The sequence below is a fragment of the Diaporthe batatas genome (assembly GCF_019321695.1).
Source record: "Diaporthe batatas strain CRI 302-4 chromosome Unknown Contig00024, whole genome shotgun sequence".
In the NCBI taxonomy this organism is placed as follows: Eukaryota; Fungi; Ascomycota; class Sordariomycetes; order Diaporthales; family Diaporthaceae; genus Diaporthe; species Diaporthe batatas.
In genome coordinates this window covers 166,533-188,575 of record NW_025408571.1, presented here as the reverse complement: position 1 = coordinate 188,575, position 22,043 = coordinate 166,533, and the positions used below count along the sequence as shown (strand labels likewise).

Below are 22,043 nucleotides of genomic sequence, written 5' to 3'. Positions count from 1 at the left end.
ATCCTACCCCTCCTTCGATCCAAACATCAGTGGGCCCAGGTTATCCCAAAAGAGCAGCCTGCTAACAGCTCAACGACAGAGTCGGGCATTTTTCTGCTAGCAACAGGTCCTGGGCATCCCTGCCCGTCACAGTAACACAAGATCCTCACGTCTTGTCAGATGATGACGTTCGAAACCGGTCCCTATCAACCTTGGGAACTGGTCCGACAAATCTGGTGAGCGAGCTGCGAGGTGCGGCATTTTGGCCCGAGGCCGCGAGCGCATGACATGCGGTCGCTTCCCTTGTTGGTCTCATATTTCGCCTGGTCTCGCCTGTGTTGATGAGCTCTAGCCACCTTGTCCGCTACATCTCCCGCAGGGTGCACTGTGTAAGCACTCAAAAAAGCCCTCGGCTTGATATTGCAGGGGACCCTTCATAACACAGCGAAGGGCTGGTGGCACGGCGCTCTAGTGAGTCCCGCCAGGCCTATCAGCGGCGCCTCTCACGACGTCTCAGACACTTGCGAGAGCGGTGAATGCTGCCCAAGTTCTTGCTACCAGATCATTGTTCCTCTCCCGTATTCTCCGTGTTTGGCCCTGTTCCCGCGAGCGGTGAGGGTGTTCCGCAAGTCGGTTGATCTGTGTTCCGTGGACTTCTGCAGCCCTACGTCAAAGACGCCAGTTGGGTGAGCGAGCCGAGGCAGAGGGCCGGCCAGCTTCTGGCGGCGTTTATGCCGGCGGATCGGCGACGGGGGTGGGTGCCCGCCCCAGTTTATTGCCTGAAGAGGATCCGATTCACACAGATCCAAGATCCATATAGGGTCTTACTGTTGACCCTCTGGTCACAGCCCCGTCTGACCAGCTGTGCAGTGGGCCCCGTATACCGTCATTTTTTTGCAGAACGTGGGGGGACGGTGCACAGGAATACTTGACACTCCATGTGGTATGGTATGGTAAAATGGCGCAAACCAGGAGTGCCTGCGGGATGGGAACACACACACACACGCCCGCCCACATGCTTAGTGTGCACCAAACCTCGGTGGTAACCACCTGCATGCGAAGCGCATCCAGTCTGACCCAACCAGGCCAAGACCCGGTCTTTATTGGTTCGACATGACTACTGCAAGCGCCCTCAGGCTTCTAGCTGGTTCTGCACTTTTCGTTTTAGTGCTGGTTGCTTGCTTGCTGCGGCTCTCAGGGTAAAAAAGAAACAGAGCCGTTGCATCGCGTTTCCGCTTTGCTTACTCCGGACGGGCGAATATGGAGCTCACGAGCACGAGTCTCGCGGTTGTTGGGGAGCATCGCCTCACGTCTCACACCCATATCACGAAAGCTTGTCTGGCGGCGTCTACGGGCGTGTGTTAATTGGCAGGACTTTAGATAGATAGTGTGGATAGCATTGCAGTTGACAATTGTCCGAGGGGGACGAAAGGGTGGTATCGAACCGGCCACCGGCCAGCGGCCAGCGGGAGTCTATCTGCTGCACCCACAGCACATGCAGACCACCGACGGGGTGACGGTGGCCTGACCAACCGAAGGTCATCCCACCAGCGGCCCTCTTGTCTGTCTGGTGACGGGCGGCCTATGGCGTGGCCTGGGAAAGGGGAAGAGGACGGCAGCCGAAAAGGAGAGGGGCGGTTGTCAACTGAACTCCCGGCGGCCCTTTTCATGGCCTGTTCTAGGCCCCCCACCAACCTTGGAACCAACCCCGTCGTCCGTTGTCGTCCAAACATTTCCCCGATGTGGTTGAGCCTGTTCCTCTTCAAATGTTAGCACGTATGTATCTGGTTGGCCTAACGCATCAAGCATATGCACATGCGTTGTGTAAGCTGAGACCATGGTGTGGATTAGTTGAGGATTGAATAGGCACGTAGGGGTGGGTGGGTGTCATCGAGCTTTCAATCAATCAATCCCCATGTCCAGCTAGCTACTAATCTACTGTGGCTAGCTAAAAATGATGTCGGCGATGCCACCATGGCATGGCATGGCGCCTCGGCAAGGGTTCATTCAAGAACTTGCTGTGGTTGGGAGACTGGGACTACGTTCCAAGGTTTGAGGTGCGAACCGGTTGACGACGAAACTACGTCGTTGCTGGTGTAGCTGCTAGGAGGTAGGTAGCAATTGTGTCGGCCCCGAGTGCATGTGTTTGCGCACGCGCGGGCGCGCCAGCACGTGGGACTCGATCGCAGCGTGGCTGTCCGAGTCTGTCTGTCTGTCTGTCTGTCTGTCTGTCTGTCTGTCTGTCTGTCTGTCTGTCTGTCCGTCCGTCTGTCTGTATTGTCTCTGCACATGTAGGAAGAGACCCGCCGGCGCCGGCGCACGTGTTGTGCAGTGAATGTGTTCTGACATGCAAAACCATGGCATGGCGCCCGCCGCGGATTCTGCAGATCATCTGAGTGATATGAGTCCGCCGTTTGTCCCCTCCTGCTCGTTCGCACTGGCGCCCGCCATGGCGTCCGAGTCCCTCCAGCCCGGCGGTCCCTGCTTGGTTGGTTAGTGCGTGCGTGGCCGCCGGTCCGGGCTGGTCTTGATTAGGGCGAGGCGAGGCGGTGGTCGGTCTGTCTGTCTGCGCTTCAGCCGTTTCGGGCGGGTCTTTTTTTGAAGGGTTTGGATCGGGGGCCGGGTGGGATCAATCGGGGCGGACTCAATCGGTCAGATCAGGGCAGGCCCTGAGAATCAGAACTGATGTGCTGTTTGGATCGGGATCTGTTACACGTGTGGTGGTCTGCCTTGAGGACGGAGGTGGTGTGTGTGGGTTTTCTGAGGCGATGGGTGTGGGTGGGTGGGTACCCCATTTTGTGCCCGGCGTGGCTTCCTTCGTTCGATTCGATCTTGGATCAATCTGGGGGCGCGCAGCTGCCGCGGTACACGGGACTCTGTGGTGGAGACTTTTGGTAACGTCACGGTGTGTTTGCCTGTGATGAGTTGAGAGGTCTTGATTCCGTTGCTACTTTGTTGTGCCGCGAGTGCCCGGTCAGCTCAGGTCAGACGTCATGGCAGGCAGGCCATGATGGTGTTTTCAGGGTCTCGTGGATTCGAGACCTGTGGGCTGAGACTGAACGTTAGCCTCCAGGTCCCGGACGCCTTGTCTTGGACTGGGCGGACGGTGGTGTCGAGAACTGCACAGCGTTGTTGCTTGTGAGGCTCCTGGCTGGCATTAGGCCATGTCTGTGGAGGTGGGTAAGAGGTAATATTTCACCTCGAGTGTTTTCCTTCTCAGGGAGATTGTGACCTTGGACTGAGGAGTGTACAAGTACATGTGTGCCGGCAGGTCGAACGAGATTCGGTTGTATTGTTTTTGTGCTTCACTGAGGTGATAAAAGAATAAGTAGTGCGTTGAGATGATGTTTATAGAGCTTTTAACCGAGCGAATTCAATGTTCTGACAGTGCTTTTGTTGCCCGGTGGAATTTTCGATATCCTCTCACAGATACAACAGCACATGCGAGTATTTAGACGCAGAGACCCGAACAGTTGAGCTCTTATTTGTACACACCGTCAGACAGAGACATGACCTTATCTCTAGAATGGCGCAGGGCGTTCTCCTTTTCTGGGTCTTTGGCTGAGCTTTGCCAACATTCTCGAGCCCTGGAGGTCTTGCTCGAGAGTGCTAGTTAGGTGGTGATCCTATAATATGTCACCTGAGAGTAATGTTCTAGAATTCTGACCCGGGACTTATACGTCGCTATCAGACAAGAGAATCATTACATTGAATCGTCTAAAGGACGTTCTCTTGGCTAACATAAATCAGTATTTGGTCATGTGTCTATGAAAGTGGGGCTAAGTGAACACGATCAGCGAGATCTGGGTAGAAGGTAGATATTGGTACCGGCACGGCTTTTCACTGGCGGATTATAGCATCAGTACCTAGGCATATTTTGCTTTGGATGTACCCATAGAAGATATCCAATCTACGCGAAGGATCACGCTGCTTGCACGCACTTAAGCACAGGTTGCCCTCAAAGCTAAGGAGGCTGATGTTTTTGGACTGCCCACAATTCAGAATGGCACCCACAGATTCAAATAGCTCGCTACGATAACCGGTAAACAAGCCACTGGAAGACAACATTCTCAAGTCACTAATGCTGCCACGTTTTCCATACTTTTGAGTCCCGTTTGATGGCTTGAACCACACTTGACGTCAAATTTTGTTTTCATTGGCCCGTAATTCATGCTATAGCTCGTTTCAAAGAGTGACTTGAAAAAATACGTTCAGTCTCCTACTGTATCCATCCCCGCCTCCTGCTTTCTCCACTTTAGCAGTCCCGCAAGATACCTAGCTAGCAAAGACTTGCTACCATAAGCCCCGGTCAATCTTGGATGGTTGAACATCTAGCAGTCGCCTCCATTGCAGCTGCAAACGCCGTTGATGCAGGTTCCGAATCCACCACGGCACTGCTCAAAGGCATACCATATCAGTACGAAGTCACATGTGCAGTTGTAGAGAAACTCCTATCTCTGCAATGAGGGGGAACGGCAAATCGTGACTTACAGCACAGCAGGTGGTCGGGTCGTTGGAGGCGCATGGGAATGACCGCCCGAAGATCAGGGCGTCGGAGACATCCCTGGTGTCGAGCTTCTGGACCATACCGGCAGAACCAGTCTCGGGGACGGCCACGGCCAGGGCGAGGTTGACGAAGAAGGCGACGGTGGCGATTGAGAACTGCATTTTGGCGAGTTTTGAGAGTTTTGTCTGAAGAAGACGGAGAGTTGATGAGAAATGTGCTTGGTTTGATGAGATTGAGAGTGAGTTGCTTGGACTTGAACCCAACCGAAGGGGAATTGAGCGGACTTTTATATACACGTTCGGGAACTACTGGATTGTGCGTTTGGAAGATTTCATCATGACCGAACAATGTGGAAGACACAGCCTCATGGACTCTTTGGTGAGTGCTGCATCGATACATGGATGGGCCCGCGGGGATGAAGTCCGAAGGTGGGTGTTTCTTCGAAGGATTGATGTGATCGACAAAGTATTTCTCTATTGACGATGCAGCAGTTGACTACCTCTGCTGTCTTGGAGGATTGAGGCCCGCATGAAATTGGTCATAGCGATGTGATGACAGTTTCGATGCGGTGCACCTGGATGAGCAGCGATCGTCACCCAATCTCTAGAGGGCTGACAAGGCTTCCAGTTGTCTGGTACGATCTTCATAGCTGAACTTCACGTAGCATAAGGCCCGCCAAGATCCTCATTTTGAAAGCCAATGGCAACATAGACACAAGGAAATAGATCCTCCTCGGACTTCGGCCGGGACTGCTCGGATGTCGGTGGATTTCCTAAATACCCACTTATATGGGGATGGACAGTTGTCACAGCTCCTCAGCAGAGTAACAAGGCGTATCATATAGAGTTCGACCTAAATCCTTCAGTCCACTTCACAGTGTCAAACAAATGTTCGGAATACTCATTACCCCGCGAGGGACTCATCACACATTTAGACTTAATTTGCTGCTTGCCGTTGAGTCCAGTCTTAAGACACCTGCCAATGTAGCGCATGATGTATTAATAGTAGTATGAGCAGTCACAGATGAATCGACGATGACTTTGAAATGGCACATCAGTGAATGACCACGGCATTGAATCCACGCCGCCTAAAGAAATCTGAGTTATAAACAATAGTAGTAATTTTCGTTCGGAAGACAACTTTGACAGTCTGGCAGTGCCGTATGCTCCGCCATCTGTAGATCACTCGGCATTTGCGAGGCTTACGGAGGATGACCACAACTGCCGAATTCAATGCTAAGGTGCAGAAGCTGGGGGAGTACATACATGATCAGGCAGCAATGAAAGACGAGTCATTGGTGCAAAGTAAGCCTGGTTGATCCATGGCTTGCCTAAAACGTACTCCCAGACAATAATACGGTATAGATCGACAACGCGAGTAATATGTGCCTGGCACCGGACTCATCTGGATATGCGGGACGCAGAAGGGTTAGGAATCTACTGGTGAATATGAAGTCAAGACTCTATGGTCCCATTCTCGATTGCGAGGGAGCTTAGGATGCCGGTCTTGACGTGGGCGACCCAACGAACGCAAATCCGTCATCAAGCTTACTTAGGTAGCAACAAGAGCATATTCGTATAAGCTGGTTGGCTACCCAGGTAGATGCGGCTTCGGTTCGGACCCACAGGTCGAACTCTGTTTGTCGAGATCTCACTGAATCCTGCTACCACAGTTTCCTGAGGTCGAGCATCATCTGAGCATCATCGTCTAGTGTAAGCAGACTCACTACTAGTATATTAACCTGGAGTAGAGTTCAAAAGGGCCTCTTGCTGACACTTCACTGCATATTCTCTGACCTAAGCAGCGTATACTTAGTAGCTACTTCAAGTTAGGTACCATTTTGCTCCAATTCGAGCCAAGCCAAGATGATCTTTCTCTCAATTCGGCATGCGATCGACGGAAGAGTCGTGATCTCACATATAACCACCCCCCCCCCTCAAACAAACAGATTGATGATCATCCTCGGGCCGTTGCTAAATTTCCGAGACCAAGTCCGAGGCCTGGCCGAGAGTGCGAGGCATAAGCGTGCCCTAGGGTACGTAAATTAATTGTCTAGGTAGAAAGGAAATCTTATTTCTCCATTTCTCCCAGAACAAAAAAGCATCCCGAGGTACACTCATACTCCTACCACCTCTAAGCCTTCTTCTTACATGCCCAGAGACAATTGAGCTGTATGGGGATAGAGGACACAGACCGACAGCCGGCCTCTACCCTAGGCATCAAACTCTGGATCATTCCTACACTAGTGCTATAAAGCTGTAGCAGAATTCGTTCAAGGGCAAAAAGATTTCACTAATTCTTACTGCCATGAACAAGGAATGAACTTTACTCTTGAAATGAAGTGGGAAATTGTGTGATCGGACAAGGTATGAAGGGCTGAACAGCTAGAAGGGTTATTCCAACGATACTGAACCCCACTAGCGAAAAAGAAAACAAAGACCTTAGAACAAAATGGCAAAAGACCCGCCCACCGAAGCGGGGGTAGAAAACTGTCAGGGTGAATTTCCATGGCATGGCGGCCTCAGTCACCCCGTAGGATAGTCGAGACTCTTATAGATTGGGTGCACACACGAGGAAACTGGCAGACGGACGAACCGTGAGCTCGCCCACACCCGAAAACACGGGGCGTTCAGTACAGTTTTGCTGAGCGACTCAATAGGGAATTGAACTCGGGCCTAACCAATTGTCAGGTGTGGTACTTTGAAACCACCCTGCACTCCAACTAGGCCATCTTGTCTCCGCCCCAAGTCGAAATCGGATGAAATCTGTGGTTCATAAGGGGGGGGGGGGAGGCTGGTGGGTCGGGTGCCTAGTGAATCAAGATGAAAGCCGCCGAGCGTCCGATGCATTCAAAACAACTTCATGAGAGGAAAAGGTCTGTCGGCCAGGTGGTCCTCTGTCAGACAGCTGCGCTTTCAACGTGAGAGCAAGGAAGTTGATCGCAACTTCAGAGCAAAGGACTTTGAGGTTGAAGCAGCGCTGCATTTACGACTCACCAAAGTCGAATGACAGGCAACTTCCCTCCGATCCTCCATTCCCAACCTTTACAATTTAATAAAGGAGTCAGTCCAACTATTTCATAACTTTCATATTCCCCTAGGCAACTTTCCTGGGTTCTCTCGACGATGATGATTCCCATTTGTGTGCCCTCGTAGAATCCAGATGTCCAATTATCTGGACAGCGATGTCCGAACCAACCAGCCATTTTCAACCCCCGATTCCAGAATCCATCCAGTTTTTTTTTTGCGTTTTTTTCAGGAAACATGTTTTGTTTCTTGACAACACAGATTTTTGTGCCGGTATCCACACACATGTAACGGACCCTGGTGATTGTGCCGCCGCTTGCAGCGCCTGGCACGTGGCTCTGGTGAGTACTACCTAGGTAGTAGGGTGGACGGGGTGCTCGCAGGAGCACATGTGGCAGTCCCGACGTCCTAGATGAGAGCCCGGCATTGGTGAATAGCACGGTGCGCCTCGATATGAGGTGCTGTTGAAGCACCCAGCCGCTCGGCTTGAGCTCTGGACGCCTCCGATGCGTACCAGCACCTGGACCGGAGATGAGTCCGTGGGGGGGGGGGATGTTTCAACGTTAGTTCCCTGCGACGCCTTGATCTGAGGGCTAGCTTGAGTATTTTGAAGTGCTTCAGTAATCTGCGGATATTGGCTGATAAGTGTTTTTTTTTATTTTTTTTAGACGCTGGTCTTCGTTTACCACTGTATGAAGGCGCCGCATTTTATATGTACGGGGATTAAAAACGAAACCACAACTGTCGCAAGCTACTTTCAGTCAGATCATGTCCAAAACCAGCAGACCTTTCTCAACAAAAGTGGCATGCTAAACCTTTTGCCCACCTATGAGGCCGAGTCGTTGCCAGGCCCAACCCCGTGATCCTCAACACTCGACGCCCGGGCGCCCAAATCCGTATATTACGGCGCCCCTTGGATTACTCAAAGCTTGGAGCATCGCAAAACCACCCAACCATATCCTGCCAGTCTCCTTTTTCTCCCCAAAAAACTAACAAGTAAATGGCAATGTGGTTCATTCCCGCGCTATAAGATCAATCAAGAGACCTCGTTGGGCAACGGCGAATACAATTGTGTCTCTCCTTGGGCGTTCTCGGCGGCCCGCGCATACATTTTGATGTGCATCCTGGCGACCGCTTTTCAACAAGAACTCCAGCCTCAGAGTCTGCGTCATGGGCCTGGATGGGGCTGGCGGGTGTGCTTCCGTCGGATAAGTCCCATTCGCCGTCATCCACGCACTTCTGGAAACACTTAGTCATCTCTGCCTTGCTGCGAGAATTATCAATACAGTCGGATGCACAATCTCGCTTCTCAACAACGCCCTCGGGGTGTGCGTCCTGTGCCTCTTTGGTAGAGCTGGCCAGGTTTTCGTTACTTGCGACGTCTAGGGACTCGGCCTTCTCGCTACAGCCGCGCACACATGCGGCTCTGGCGGCTACCTCCTCGATGGTTCTCGCCGGCCCACGGAGACAGCTTAGGAGGCACTCGACCGTCGGAGGGGGGTTGGTGATATCGGAGCTTTCGCGACGGGCCTGGATGGAGCTGGCAGTTGGCCCATTGTGATGGCCTGGTTGGCCGTGGACGTGATTGTAGTGGGATATGACCTTGGTGCCGTAGGAGTCTATGATCCACTTCTTCATGTCTGGGCGACAGTCGCCATGTTGGCCCAGCTTGTCCTCGCACTTGGGGTCAAGCTTGTTATTCCACAGACAGTCTTTGTAATCGGCCACGCCGCACAGGCCGGCCTCCAAGGGCCACCTGTAGGTCTTCTCCTTGTACTCTTCGATGAGATCCTGACACTTCTGGATGTCGAGGTATGGAAGATTCGGGTGGGTGAGGCTTCTCCACCTGTCCTTGGGAGGGGCCTCGTCGGAACGGTATGTGCCAATGTAGTATGCGTTACCGAGTTCGACAAATTCTTTGACGAGATGTTCGCACTTTAGCACTTCTAGGGATGGTGGGTCTGGAAACTGGTTCCAATGAGGGCTGTCACCGGGGGTCGGCAGGGGTTCTTGTAGTGCCGCGGCGACAGCAGCACCCAGGAAGATGCTCTGAACAGTAAGATGCATCATGAATGTATGATGATCTTGTGGATAGAACAGTAATGATGTGTGTAGGGTTGATCAAAGGGAAGAAGCCAGTTCATATTGGTGGAGGGATCTGGCTGGGGGACCGCATGGATTTAAATGGAAAGGATTATTGTAAGAGTATACCCTAAGCCAGCTAGGTAACAATAGTCACGTCTTCTAACTGAATTAGAATTCCAATTACGATAAGCCTGTTTCCGAGTGAGAGCCTATGCGCCTTGTTCGTGTTGGTCTACTTGATCTCCTTTGCTTATTCGGTACCTTTACACAGCATCTTTCCCACTAGTCGATGGGACAGCGCCTCGCATCATGTCACTGGTACAATCCCGCTTGGACGTGTCTTTCCACCAAAGACCGAGGACCAACGTCATTATAAACAATAGACAAGTGCTCATGAACAGACTCGTCATGACTAGTATGGACTACCATGAGACCGTCTATACCTGGTTGAAACTAAAGTCCAATGTTTACTCGTATACAACTTTAAAGTCGAGCTAAGGGCCTGTGGTCAGGCATGAGTCTAGACCTAAGGCATTTGCTATTTCTACAGCTGTGAGGGCGTTTTATATATCCGTCGTTACCCGGGCTAGCCTCAGGCCACTTTGTAACAGTAGGTTTCGTTGGAAGCACCGTTGGAAGCTAATCTCAACTAGCCCCGTCTGTACGGTTGCCACGAGGCTACCTAGGTATCCATGGTCCTACTGGTTTCCCCTCCTTCGTCTCGCCTGCAAGTCTTTTCGGTGTACTAGTGACGTACGCAAACATTATCGACGGAATATTCTACCTTGCAGCAGCTTTCTCGACGGTTGCCTAGTATTCCTGTGTGGAATGGGCTGGAATGACCTACGAAAGAAGGAGGGGGATAGTCCAGTTCACGGTGGCGAGGCCACAAACTCCAGTGGCCCGAGAGAAGTAGGGGGCAAGGCAGCTTGAAGTGACAGGCTGGGCTCGCTCCGGGGAAGTAGTCAGGTAGTGATCGGTCGCCAAAGATGAGACGATGATTGATGTAACACCGGGTGAATAGAAGGCTGGTAGATACACTTGCACATATTTCTATCGACACCAGAATAAAAGGGTTGGGCAATTGTCAGAGGCCGCAGAACGTTTCAATGCGACAGATCCACCGTCGATTCCCACCGGTAGTAAGGCGCTCTTCTTCAACGAGGGCTTTCAAATGGCTACCAAAAGGAGCAAACTAATACAAATTTTGATATAGGTCAATATCAATGAAGTTCAAGCCCGTGATGCCTAGGTATATTACTTATTCCATGAAGTTTGAACAGTCTTCTTTAAAAGTTTTCAAGTCGTCCATTTTTGGATGGACAAAAACAAGGCGAGAAAAGATGTAGAAAGAATCACATCAGATCTATGGTTGTGTGACACCTGGTGTCTTGTGTCAGGGGTTTGTTCACAAGCGGTTCTTGCGATTTGAACGATCAAGTGCTGCTGCCAAGATACGGATTTAATTCAAGTTACCTACTTAGTAGGTAGGGAGTTATATGAAATCACGCCTACTCACAATCCCAACACGGAACTATGCACAACATGTCGCAAAGAACAAGACCAGTACATCACATGTTCTTGAAGTCAGTTAAGCCCAGCAATGATCACCGCATCATCATACTCCTTGTCGTAGTTAACCACTTCAATCAGTCTTAGTCCAGCTTCATTCAGCAAAGTTTTCCATTGAGCCTGTGTGCGTTCTATCCCACCTGCAAAGAATTAGCAAGCTAATACCTAGGACTCGTGACTAAGAGACATTCAAAAAAGTCTATGCTTCATAGTATGCCAACGGTAGACGAGTTCAAAAGCACAACTCAATAGTACCAGAAAGGGTGCATGGGTTTCAGTTCACGTACCTACACATATCATCACCTCCATATCCATCTGGACCCCTTGAGCCGTTGCTCCACTCTCGGAAAGGACTATTTCGTCGATCAGGATCACCGACTGGTCGGTCATGCCTGCTTTGGCGTTGACTAAGATCTCCTTGCATTTCGCGTCTCCCCACGCATGGAAGATCTTCCGCATGTAGTAAGCTCTGGCTCCTAAAGGGATATCAGATGTCAGCCGAGATGCCTCAGTCCTCCACATTAATTTTAGAACAGACTAGTCATACCTTTGACGGGCTGCGGCGTAAAGATATTATACACCTCTGCCTCAATCTTGGCAGAGCTGGGGAGCTGCGCTTTCGCCTGCTCCACGACCTCCGGTCGGTCTTGGATGAGAACACGCCCAGGAAGATCCGGATATCTGTGCCGGAGGGCGAGGGACTGGGGACCCGTTGAGCCGCCAACATCGACGAACAGAATGGTCGAGTCGGTAGTGTCCTGGCCGAAACGCTTCTCGAAATCTAGGGTATCAAGAAACACCGGCCTACCCTCCCAGTGGATTCTCATGTGTGCCTGGGCAAGCTTCAGTGCCCAGGGATTCTCGGCCAAATATTCGTAGGGTAGCTTGTCTGTGGGAACAGAGCTGGTCCACGCTGTGGGCATCATGCCAAGAGGATCTCTCCACTGGTGTGATTGGAGCCAGTCCGGAAGGTTTAGTCCTCCTTTCGCAGTGATTTTACCTCTGCTCGCGGCATTAGCATCGTGGAATGGAGACCAAGAGCTTAATATCCTTACGTCCAACGAAGGGTATTGGCGTGATCATCGTTGCTTAGAGCTCGACAGACATTGTTCGACTGGTACTTGTCGTCGTCGATTTGAGATATCATATCAGTGGCCTGATAATACCGCAGCAGTCTCTCTGAGCATGGTTAGTATTCTCCCAACTAAAATGAAGAAATGAGCACGTACGCAAGAGGGCCTTGTCTACGCCCGTCTTCTCGGCAATCTCTGTGCTGCTGGAAGGGCGAGATTCCGCCGTCAAACCTGCAAAGATACCGGATTCCACACCGACGAGAGCGAGAGGTAACTGGAGGTGCTGAGGGTGGCTGCCATGAGTTATGCACCTTTGAGAACAAGGTCAACACTACATACCGAGTACCCGATTCTGTTCAACGTGTCCTTGGGCCGTTCTAAGGACGTGGCGAGTTTGCGGCCACCTTCGACTAAGCGGCGGCGGGTTTGTTCATCTCCAATCTGTGCAGTGGCAGTTTCCGGATCCTTCAGAATGGATTCAATCTGCTCCGCCAGTGCTTCATATTGGGTGCTATTGAGAGGCATTTCGAGTTCAGTACGCTCACTTCCAAGTTCAACACGGTGGTGCAATTGTTGTTCGGCCTTGGAATCGAAGATAATATCGGCAGGTGGAATGCGATTCCCTCAACTAGAGCGACACGACATGATTTTGATTGGAGGAAGAGGTCAGGCTGTCATGTAGGAAACTTCGACTGGGTTCGGGTGATCCTGCATTGAAATGGGCGCTCTTCCTTCGCCGCCTGAACGACACAGTCCTCAGCTCGCGTAGTGCCCGACTCGGAGAGCTCGGAATGATCGGCAAAGCAGTGTGGCAATGCTTGAGGAGGGCCATTTTCGTTGTAACATATCAATATTGCCTGTTGGTGACTGGCTGCTAGAGCCGCGACAGTGACTTGTCACCTCTAGCGTCGCGGCACAGGACTCACGTTCGTGCCACAAGCATGAGGCAGGCGTACGCAGTCATCACATCGGAACGAGAAGCGAAAGTATCCTGCAGATTGCAGATATCGGTCCTTTTGTCGGCAACACAACTTTCCATACACCCCACTTCGCCGTGGTTAAGTATACAGTGTGGCAGTCCATACAATACGTCAGTTGGCATTGTAACTTTGCGCTGGGACTGGGGGATGCTGACGAGTCCTTTTGAACCCCGGGGTGGCACAAACCGCGTACTGATCAGCACCTTATCGACTCAGAGGGAAATTCATATCTAGTTGGAGGGACAAATTCTAAAAAATGTTATCAACATCAATGGATTGAAGATGCCCATGAAAGCACTTGAGATATACAGACAGCCGTGGAGAGAGCCCTTGGCAATCGAGTCGTGCGACTTGCTGTTTTCCCGTCTAGAACGGCACATACAGAGGAGGTTACGATTGCATACGTCGGTCGCCACTTCCCATTGAAAGATGACGAAGTAACTGAGATTACTCGCTTAGCTACGTAAGTATGTCTCTTCCGAACAATGACCAGTCCCCGAGTCTTTGCGCTACGCTAAGAGTCTTTGCCCATGATTCCTGTATCCACACTTGGGAAGATATCAAAGCCGAAGATGACATGCATGTTTGAGGACAAAAAGTTTGCACATGACATATGCTTACATGAACAAGCAATTCAACGCGCGGTTAAGTCCACAAAACTCTAACAGGACAGGATTAGGCCGGCGAACATGGCCGAGGTACCGTTGATGGACGACTTTGCAGCGACACTTGACACAACGCGCGAGGCCCTGGGTATGGACATCGGCACGACTCTGTTCGAAGCTGGTTTTACCTCTATGCATGTGTTGAAGCTCAAATTCCGCCTGGATAAGAGACTGTGCACCAGCATGCCCGTCATAGAGATCATGAAACACCCCACCCCGCGTGGGCTCACGGCCATGTTCGGCGGCAGAAAACAGTCCAGTACTCCTCCCTCTACGCTCAATGAAGGAAACCAACTAAATCCGGACGACCCCGTTGTAATCTTGCACGCTACAAGTTGCAAGACTCCCCTATAGCTCATCCACGCTGGCGTGGGCGAGATCCACCTCTTCATCAGTCTGGCGCAGCACATCGCCGCGAACGACCGGCCCGTCTACGCCATACGGCCGCCCGGGTTCAAGCCGGGCCATGTCCCCTCCGGTAACATCGCGGAGGACATGGACACGTACGTGACCACGACCCGGGCACGCCAGCCCCGCGGTCCCTACGCGTTTGCGGGGTACAGCTACGGCGCGATGCTGGCGTTCGAGACGGCCAAGCGCCTAGACGGTACAGCCGATGTTGGCAAAGGCCAGACGGTGCGCTTCCTCGGATCCTTCAACTTACCGCCGCATATCAAGACCCTCATGCGCTGGCTGTGCTGGAACAGTTGTCTAGTACACCTTGCGAATTTCGTGGGGCTCGCGACGGAGGACTTTCTAGAGAAGAAGGACGCCAGTGGTTTATACCGCCAGCTACCGAAAGCCGAAGCATTGGAATGCATAATGAACGCCGCGGACAAGGCCCGGTTGAGAGCATCGGCTTTGGTCCGGACTCGTTGGCGAAATGGGCTGATGTTTCTTTCGGTCTGCAGAGCATGGCGACGGAGTATGAACCGTCCGGTCAGGTGGATTGTATCGACGTCTTTCATTGTATTCCACTCAAGGCAGTTTCCCAGTCGCGCGAGGAGTGGTTGCGAGACCATCTCAGCACGGGAGCTGCCACGCTTTCATAGTGTAGGCGGCGCGCATTATACCATGATAGGGGCTGAGCATGTAGAGGAATTTGTCAAGATCCTGAGGGGGGCCTTGAAGGCGAGGGGACTATAGATCTAAGTCTTCGGCGGTATATAAAACAAGATTTACGTCTAAGTGTTTAGTCTGTGATAGAGCAGCCATGGCCTGACCAGTTAATCCACAGCAAAGTTACCAAGTAGGTTGTGGGTCGGGAACTACCATTGAGTCTGAGGATGGAATAAAGGACCTTTTCGAGCCCCAAAGCCTGTTTGTCAACGATTACAATCCATGATTTTGTGACGGGTCAGAGATGTTTCTCCGCGAGACGCACCGCGATGGTGGATGCACGAGCTGTTCTCGACAGAACACGGGCCGTCCCGGTGAAGAGGAGAGTAGTAACAATCGTCTTCCACGAGGACTAGGACGATTGTGAAAATCTGTTTAGTCACGGACCGTCGCAGAGTCGACTCATGAGTCGTAGTTAAGGAGAAATTTCAATCGCGGAACAGAGAACTCTGGCAGGTCAAGGAGATCGGGTGGCGGCAGCTGTGATCCAGCTGGAAAAGCGGTGAACATTAGAAGCCAGTCCTGGAGAGAGATAGCTCAAGTGTGGATAATCGTTGGTGAGAGAATAGAATACGTAAAGCTGCTGTGTACTACTGTGGCACAATTCCTGCCACTCCACTTCATGCCCAGGTATCTTCGGCTGCTATCTTACCGAGGTCGACTCTATCGAAGGATGGGAAGGATCTCGGCCGCTGTCCCGTCGGAGATGTTGCATCTACCAAAGACGTGCGGTGAAGGGTCCAACCTCGCGAGCTCTCTCGCACCTGCACGAGTTTGGGTTTTTGTGAATTCGCCGACCAGAATTGCAGCGTTTCCGGGCTCACCACCCTCCGCGTAGGATCCTGGCCCGGCTCGCATGCAGTCTGTACGACATCCAAAGCTTCTGGGATGGCCCTGGAACGGCCCAGACCTGTCTCGTTGCTTGTCTCCTGGGCGCTAAACTTAAACCCCAGTTGGCACTCCAGCACACCGTTACTCCCGATACCCGGTTTGGGCTAGCCGGTCCATTCCTCCCGAACTTCAACGTAGCACTGCTGAAGCCATCTGCACCCGTGTCTGGCTGGGGCTCCGCTGATAAACGAGGATAAGCAGGACCGGCATGAAGAGGCATGCCGGAGACCCCACCCAGAAGCCACGGGGAATTGATAAACATGGCACGAGACCCGGGCCACCATGGCTGCCGTGCGAGTGTCAGCCCTCCAGCTTTGCCTGCAGACGACGACACCGAGAGTTGCGAGAGGAGACCGTTGCTGCGGGAGGAGAATCGAGACGCAGAAGAAGACGACGAGCCCTCAGACACCGCATCGAGTCGACAACAAGGAGGACAGCGCAAGGCCAGCTATAGCACATTCTCTCCTTCGTCGTCGTACAAGAGGAACAGGCCATCAGCCTCACAGCCCAGCATGGCAGCGGACAGCCTCACCAAGCAGCCCACCGCCGAGGATGCGGACGACGGCATCACCAAGCCCGTCATCGGGCAGACGGAGACGACGGCCCACGCCATCCAGGCAGAGCACGAGCTCACCTTCACCCAGGCGTGCCAGCTGTACCCCAAGGCCATCTTCTGGAGCGCCTTCGTCTCCCTGGGCGTCATCATGCTGGCCTTTGACCCGCAGCTCCTCGGCAACCTGTACGCCACGCCGCAGTTCCAGCGGGACTTTGGGTACCCGTACGAGGGCGGCTACATCATCTCGGCCGCCTGGCAGACCGGCCTGTCCATGGGCAACCCGGTGGGCCAGGTGGTCGGCGCGCTGTTCGCCGCCTACCCGATGGACCTCTTCGGGCGCAAGTGGACCTTTGCCGCGTGCGTCGTCCTCACCGGCGCGCTGGTCTTCATCCAGTTCTTCGCCCGCAGCCTCGAGGTGCTGCTGGCCGGCGAGCTGCTCGGCGGCCTGGTCCTGGGCTGCTACGTCGTCATCGCGCCCGCGTACGCCAGCGAGGTGTGCCCCGTCGCCCTGCGCGGCCACCTCGCCAGCTACGTCAACCTGTGCTTCGTCATGGGCCAGCTCATCGCCAACGGCGTCACCGCGGGCACGCAGACCATGGACGACCACTGGGCCTACAGCCTGCCGTTTGCGCTGCAGTGGGTCTGGGTCGTCATCATCGTCCCGGGCCTGTTCTTCGTGCCCGAGAGCCCGTGGTGGCTGGTCCGCCAGGGCAGGAGGGAGGAGGCCGAGGTCTCGCTGCGGCGGCTGGCGAGTGAGAAGGTCGATGTGCTGGCCACGCTGGCCATGATCGAGGAGACGGACCGGCTTGAGATGGAAATCGAGTCCGGGAGTACGTATTGGGATTGCTTCCGCGGTGTCAACCTGCGCCGGACGGAGATTAGCTGTGGGGTCTACTGCACTCAGGTTCTGAGTGGGATCTATCTCATCAACTATGGAACTTACTTCTTCCAGCTTGCTGGGCTGCCCACGAGTATGGCGTTTGGGATGGGGATTGTATTCTTGGGTATGTCACCGTCTTCTTATTCCTCGTTCTCTGTCTCCATGACCCCTACTGACTCCATATCTTCAGCTGTTGGCTTTGTCGGCACGATCCTGTCCTGGTTCCTCATCATCCGCTTTGGTCGCCGGTCCATCTACCTGTGTGGTCTCGCCGCTCTCGTCTTCCTCATGCTCCTGATCGGTATCCTCGATTGTGTCCCCGGCCGCCCAAGCGGTGTTGCGTGGGCCGAGTCCTCGCTTATGATCGTCTGGAACTTTGCCTTTGATCTGTCTGTTGGCCCGATCTGCTTCATTATCATCTCCGAGGCTTCTGCCACGCGAGTGCGATCCAAGTCCATCGCTGTGGCCACTGCCGCGCAGGCTATTGTTGGCATCGTGATGACCGTCGGCATCCCATACATGATCAACCCGGATGAGGCCAACATGCAAGGGAAGTTGGGATTCTTCTTTGGGGGGTTGGCGGCGCTGTGCTTTTTCTGGGCGTACTTTCGTATCCCTGAGACCATGGGGCGGACGTTTGAGGAGCTGGATCTGTTGTTCGACCGGAAGGTGCCTGCTCGACAGTTCAAGGACTTCAAGATTGATTTAGCAGAGACTTGATCAGGGGGGGGGAAGCTGTAATGACTGTATATGATCTCGTGGAGCACAACCAATGGGATGTTAAAGGGCCATCATCTCGCAAGACGAGACCATGATTAATGACATAGAGCATTGCTTAATATTTCTAATGGATGGCATCTGAAATGCGATTCTGTTCATGTCTCTACCAGGCGACTGTTGTTGTAGATGCCCCCCCCCCCAAAGTTGCGTACACCCTTTGACGGCGACAGGGCATCGTCCCGCATCCCTTTGAGCCTTGACATATTACGCGCTGCCGAAGTGTTTTATTTGTCCTTAAACCATAGCGATCCTAAAATTTCGTCAGGCTTTTGGACCAGCGGTCTTTCTTCATCTCTGCTTGTAGCTCCAAAGTACCTGCGAAACAACCCTCTATAAAGGCTACTGGGAGAATAGACTTCTACGGGATGAATTCCTACAAAAGAGCACCTGGGCACCTGAGCCATCCATTCAATGGCCTCATCACTGGGAATTTCTCAGACCAGACCAACAGCGCTCTATAGTGAGTCAACTCAAGCTGTTTAAGCATTTGAAGCAGAAGGGAGCTCCTTCCGCGCGCCCTGCACTTCGTGGCTTCCGAGGTTGCTAAATGGTAGGTGGTTGCCTGGTAGCTGTTTCCATGCCAATGGCTTAACTGTAAAACTTTAGCCCAATACGATTTACCGTCCCTTCACCGGGAGACCTCGTCCTCCAACCTCAACACGCCGGACATAGTTCCTGACGTCCTGCCATCTCACACTCCTGCGCCTCTCTCCGTCAACTTCGCCACTGCACAACGCCATGACCGACATCACCAACTATGGCCTGAAGGCCATGGTTCAGTGGAGCAAGATCTGGGTAGAGCGCGGTATGGAAAAGCGCGGTATGGAAGGGCGGGAATTTGACGATGAGGACATGGATGAACTGCAAGAGTGGGTCAACGACGAGCTTGACCCGTCTCACCAACTTGACGCGCCGACCGTCGAGGCAATCTTCCTCAACCTTAACGAAAGCCCGCTCACCGACCGCCCAGCGACCAGCGTAGGTGAGAAGAAGCGCGATGATTCTCACTTCGATCGCGTGGTGGAAGAAGCTTTCAAGGTCAGCCATTCCTCCCCCCAGTTTATCTCTCATCATGTCTCGCCATTTGGGTCCCTCTTTTAGGTAAAAAGTACAACTCCCCTAAACAGATTTTGGTATAGGCGTTCCGAGACCAGGAGCGAGATATTGTTCTCAATGCGCCGAGGGGCTGTGTCGCAAGCAATCCAGTCGCAGGCTTTGAGGAGTTGCCTGCCCTCCATCGCAGCGACAATTGCCCCGAGGGCCAGTTTTGGGCGGGCGCAGCCCACCTGCGCCACCACATCGAAATTCTGCTTACTCTCAAAGGAGTCAAGCCGTGCGTGATGTTCTACAGGTTCGTAGGCGGAAATAAGCGGTTGTTCTCTTCCGTCGTCATCGACTGCCTCGTCCCCATCATGAACCGATTTGACCTTTGGTCCTACGGATTTCGCATTAGTTTCAAGAGTGGATGCTGGGTCTTCTATGATGCCCGATTCCAGAAGATGCCCCTAATCACTAAGGTCTTCCTGACCCACGAAACAGTCATGCAGGCGGATCCCGATACATACGATCCGCAATATTATCCTGGTGTCCCTGACAGCTTGTGTGCTGAGGTGCTTGGATACCCAGTCCCATTTGAAGATTTTCAAAAGGGATATTCTGTCATCTTTCGTGACACCACGGAGATGGAGGTCTTGGCCACTCGTGGCTGGCCCGAGGACGAACGCTGCTGTGTTCAAGCCATGCACTTCACTTGTCCGGAGGGGCCCAACAGGGAAGGAAACAGCTGGAATACGGTTAACGAATTCTTTCTTCGGTGTCGTGCAGCCGCCAGGACGGTGGGAACTGATCTGTGTCTGTGTGTTTGATTAACCTGAGATGACCGTCTGGCTGGAGCAAAACCCGGGAGTTCTTGATGAACTGGTCATGTCTTGGCGGAAGTACGCCCCTCTCCGATGAGTAGCTATTGTTTGCAAAGACCATGAGGACATTGAGTGGAGCGTACTGTGAGAACATGACCTTAGACGGATTGAATGCGCGGCAGGGAAGAATCGGCATCAGACTCCCAACGCCGGATGAGTAAGGTTAGGGGTCGGGCGACTACGTTTGAGTTTCAGTCTGATCCAGCATGAATAGGGACAACTTGGCATTCAGAGGCGGCTTGGGCCGTGGAGATTATTAGCCATTCTCAATTAATTTCGCAACACAGAGTGGCACCCTACATATACTAGTATAGCCTGCCTAGGTAGACAACAGCTTGGCAGGGCGCGGAAATTGAGGCGCAATCGGGCTATTAACCATACTACTGCCGTCCCAGAACCCCTCGCGTATATGTGCTGAACACAGAATATCCAGGGCCCGTCTATGGTGTCTTTCTTTGTCACTGTAGAAGTAGATAAACGATACGGAGTCGACGCCCCATATACAAAAAGCGTATGCGGCGCCCTCATACAGTGGTAAACGCTCAAGACCCAGCCTTTAAAAAGAAATTCGACGCCCGGGCCATCTACTCGTTTGAGGATAGTTCAAAGCTCAAGGTATGCGGTGTGCAATGTCTTCTTGTCTCCGACGTGAGTCTGCCTCTGCGAGTGGCTCCCAACGACGCGGTAGAGGATCTTGGCCACGCCGAGACTCTGCGCCGCTGGGCAAAACCGAGGTTTGGCGCAAAGAGGTACGCAACTGGACAAAGCGTCTCAGATGCGATGGCCGCGACTCTGGTCATGGGGCAAACGGGAGACAAGTTTGAGATTGGCGCGGGATCATACTCGCCACTACAAGAATGGTCGACACAACTCGACGAGTTCCTGTTCGCGGAATCTCCCACACGTCTCAGTGATATTGGACGCAACACGTTATTCAGTCGAATTTTCCAAGGAAGGCAATTTCTGTTTTCAACGAAAGAGGGGTTTATTGGGCTTGCCCAGAGCCAGCTACAACCAGGTAGGCGTTTCTATATTATTCACAACTGTTTTTCGAGAGACTTTCATTTACTCAAACATCAGGCGACAAATTATGTGCCATTCTGGGCTGCATGGGTATGGTCATTCTCCGTCCAAATGCCAACAGTGTACACACCGGATTTGAGGTGGTTGGGGAATGCTATGTGCATGGTTTCATGGAAATGGAGGCTCTGCTGGGACCATTGAAGGGTCCATGGTCTATCATAAACAAAGTCAGACAAGGAGCTACATGGTAACCCTGGTTCTTCAACTCTGTCAGTGGGCAAATGTGTGAGGACGATCCGCGACTTGGTCCACTCCCCGCAGAGTGGGAGAGACTTCCGTGGAAAAGAACGCCCGAGGACCCACCCTACTTTGTCCGATTCAAGAATAAGGTCACCGGCGACGTTATGAACTCAGACCCACGCCTACTGCCTACTGCTTTACGAGCACGAGGAATCAAACTGGAAATGCTCGAACTGGAGTAAGCAGAGGAACTGGTGGAAATCAAAATGAAGATGGCTATTCCCATTCTCCTTAGCGGCTTTACTGGGCATTTCTGTATAGGTGATCTGATTGATTAATGTCATCGAAGCAGCACAGTCTCGAATAAGGTATCCGCTGCGGAAATTCATCTTTTGGTATGATGTACTAGTCAGGCATATACAGTTTTCATCTTAATTCGCAGACATGTTTCGATGGAGTACCAAGGTAAGTCCCTGTTTTATATGTGCCCACTTACACACAACCACAATAAAGAAGACTGCCGCAACGGATGCTGATGCTGTGCGGAACAGCTTCCCGGCAAGACTCGTGAACTCATCCGAAGTCGAGACCTGAATCCCAAATGACCGAGTAACCCAGTCAACATTGGTATCCTCAAGGCCATTACTACAAAGGATGAATATCCTACTGCCATGTACAGTTGTAGCAACCGTAAAAGATCAGTCTAGGTTGCAACTGCCTACTGGTAACTAGGGCACCTACAGGAGGT

The 22,043-nt window shown here is 52.5% G+C and overlaps 6 protein-coding genes across 6 annotated transcripts; 3 read left to right on the top strand and 3 right to left on the bottom strand.

Moving 5' to 3' along the window:
* Positions 1-4,310: 4,310 nt before the first annotated feature.
* On the bottom strand, positions 4,311-4,647 carry KVR01_013214 (uncharacterized protein; the record flags this gene model as incomplete). Its single annotated transcript, XM_044793534.1, has 2 exons — positions 4,311-4,373; positions 4,471-4,647. The coding sequence occupies 2 exons, from the start codon at positions 4,645-4,647 to the stop codon at positions 4,311-4,313; spliced, it is 240 nt and encodes a 79-aa protein (XP_044637859.1).
* A 3,897-nt stretch (positions 4,648-8,544) lies between these two features.
* KVR01_013207 (uncharacterized protein) lies at positions 8,545-9,582 on the bottom strand (the record flags this gene model as incomplete). Its single annotated transcript, XM_044794684.1, has 1 exon — positions 8,545-9,582. The coding sequence occupies one exon, from the start codon at positions 9,580-9,582 to the stop codon at positions 8,545-8,547; it is 1,038 nt and encodes a 345-aa protein (XP_044637852.1).
* Positions 9,583-11,184: 1,602 nt separating this feature from the next.
* KVR01_013192 (uncharacterized protein) lies at positions 11,185-12,883 on the bottom strand (the record flags this gene model as incomplete). Its single annotated transcript, XM_044781969.1, has 6 exons — positions 12,582-12,883; positions 12,399-12,525; positions 12,225-12,348; positions 11,717-12,171; positions 11,457-11,645; positions 11,185-11,309 (listed from the first exon to the last, which is right to left on the bottom strand). Exons 1-6 carry the CDS (start codon positions 12,765-12,767, stop codon positions 11,185-11,187), a joined length of 1,206 nt encoding a protein of 401 aa, XP_044637837.1. The 5' UTR covers positions 12,768-12,883.
* Positions 12,884-13,911: 1,028 nt separating this feature from the next.
* KVR01_013170 (uncharacterized protein) lies at positions 13,912-14,818 on the top strand (the record flags this gene model as incomplete). Its single annotated transcript, XM_044787341.1, has 3 exons — positions 13,912-14,202; positions 14,242-14,761; positions 14,799-14,818. The coding sequence occupies 3 exons, from the start codon at positions 13,912-13,914 to the stop codon at positions 14,816-14,818; spliced, it is 831 nt and encodes a 276-aa protein (XP_044637815.1).
* A 1,128-nt stretch (positions 14,819-15,946) lies between these two features.
* On the top strand, positions 15,947-18,122 carry KVR01_013185 (uncharacterized protein). Its single transcript, XM_044782216.1, has 2 exons — positions 15,947-17,457; positions 17,524-18,122. Exons 1-2 carry the CDS (start codon positions 16,116-16,118, stop codon positions 18,051-18,053), a joined length of 1,872 nt encoding a protein of 623 aa, XP_044637830.1. The 5' UTR covers positions 15,947-16,115; the 3' UTR covers positions 18,054-18,122.
* Positions 18,123-18,626: 504 nt separating this feature from the next.
* On the top strand, positions 18,627-20,355 carry KVR01_013172 (uncharacterized protein). Its single transcript, XM_044789485.1, has 2 exons — positions 18,627-19,151; positions 19,253-20,355. Exons 1-2 carry the CDS (start codon positions 18,852-18,854, stop codon positions 19,976-19,978), a joined length of 1,026 nt encoding a protein of 341 aa, XP_044637817.1. The 5' UTR covers positions 18,627-18,851; the 3' UTR covers positions 19,979-20,355.
* The last annotated feature ends 1,688 nt before the right edge of the window (positions 20,356-22,043 follow it).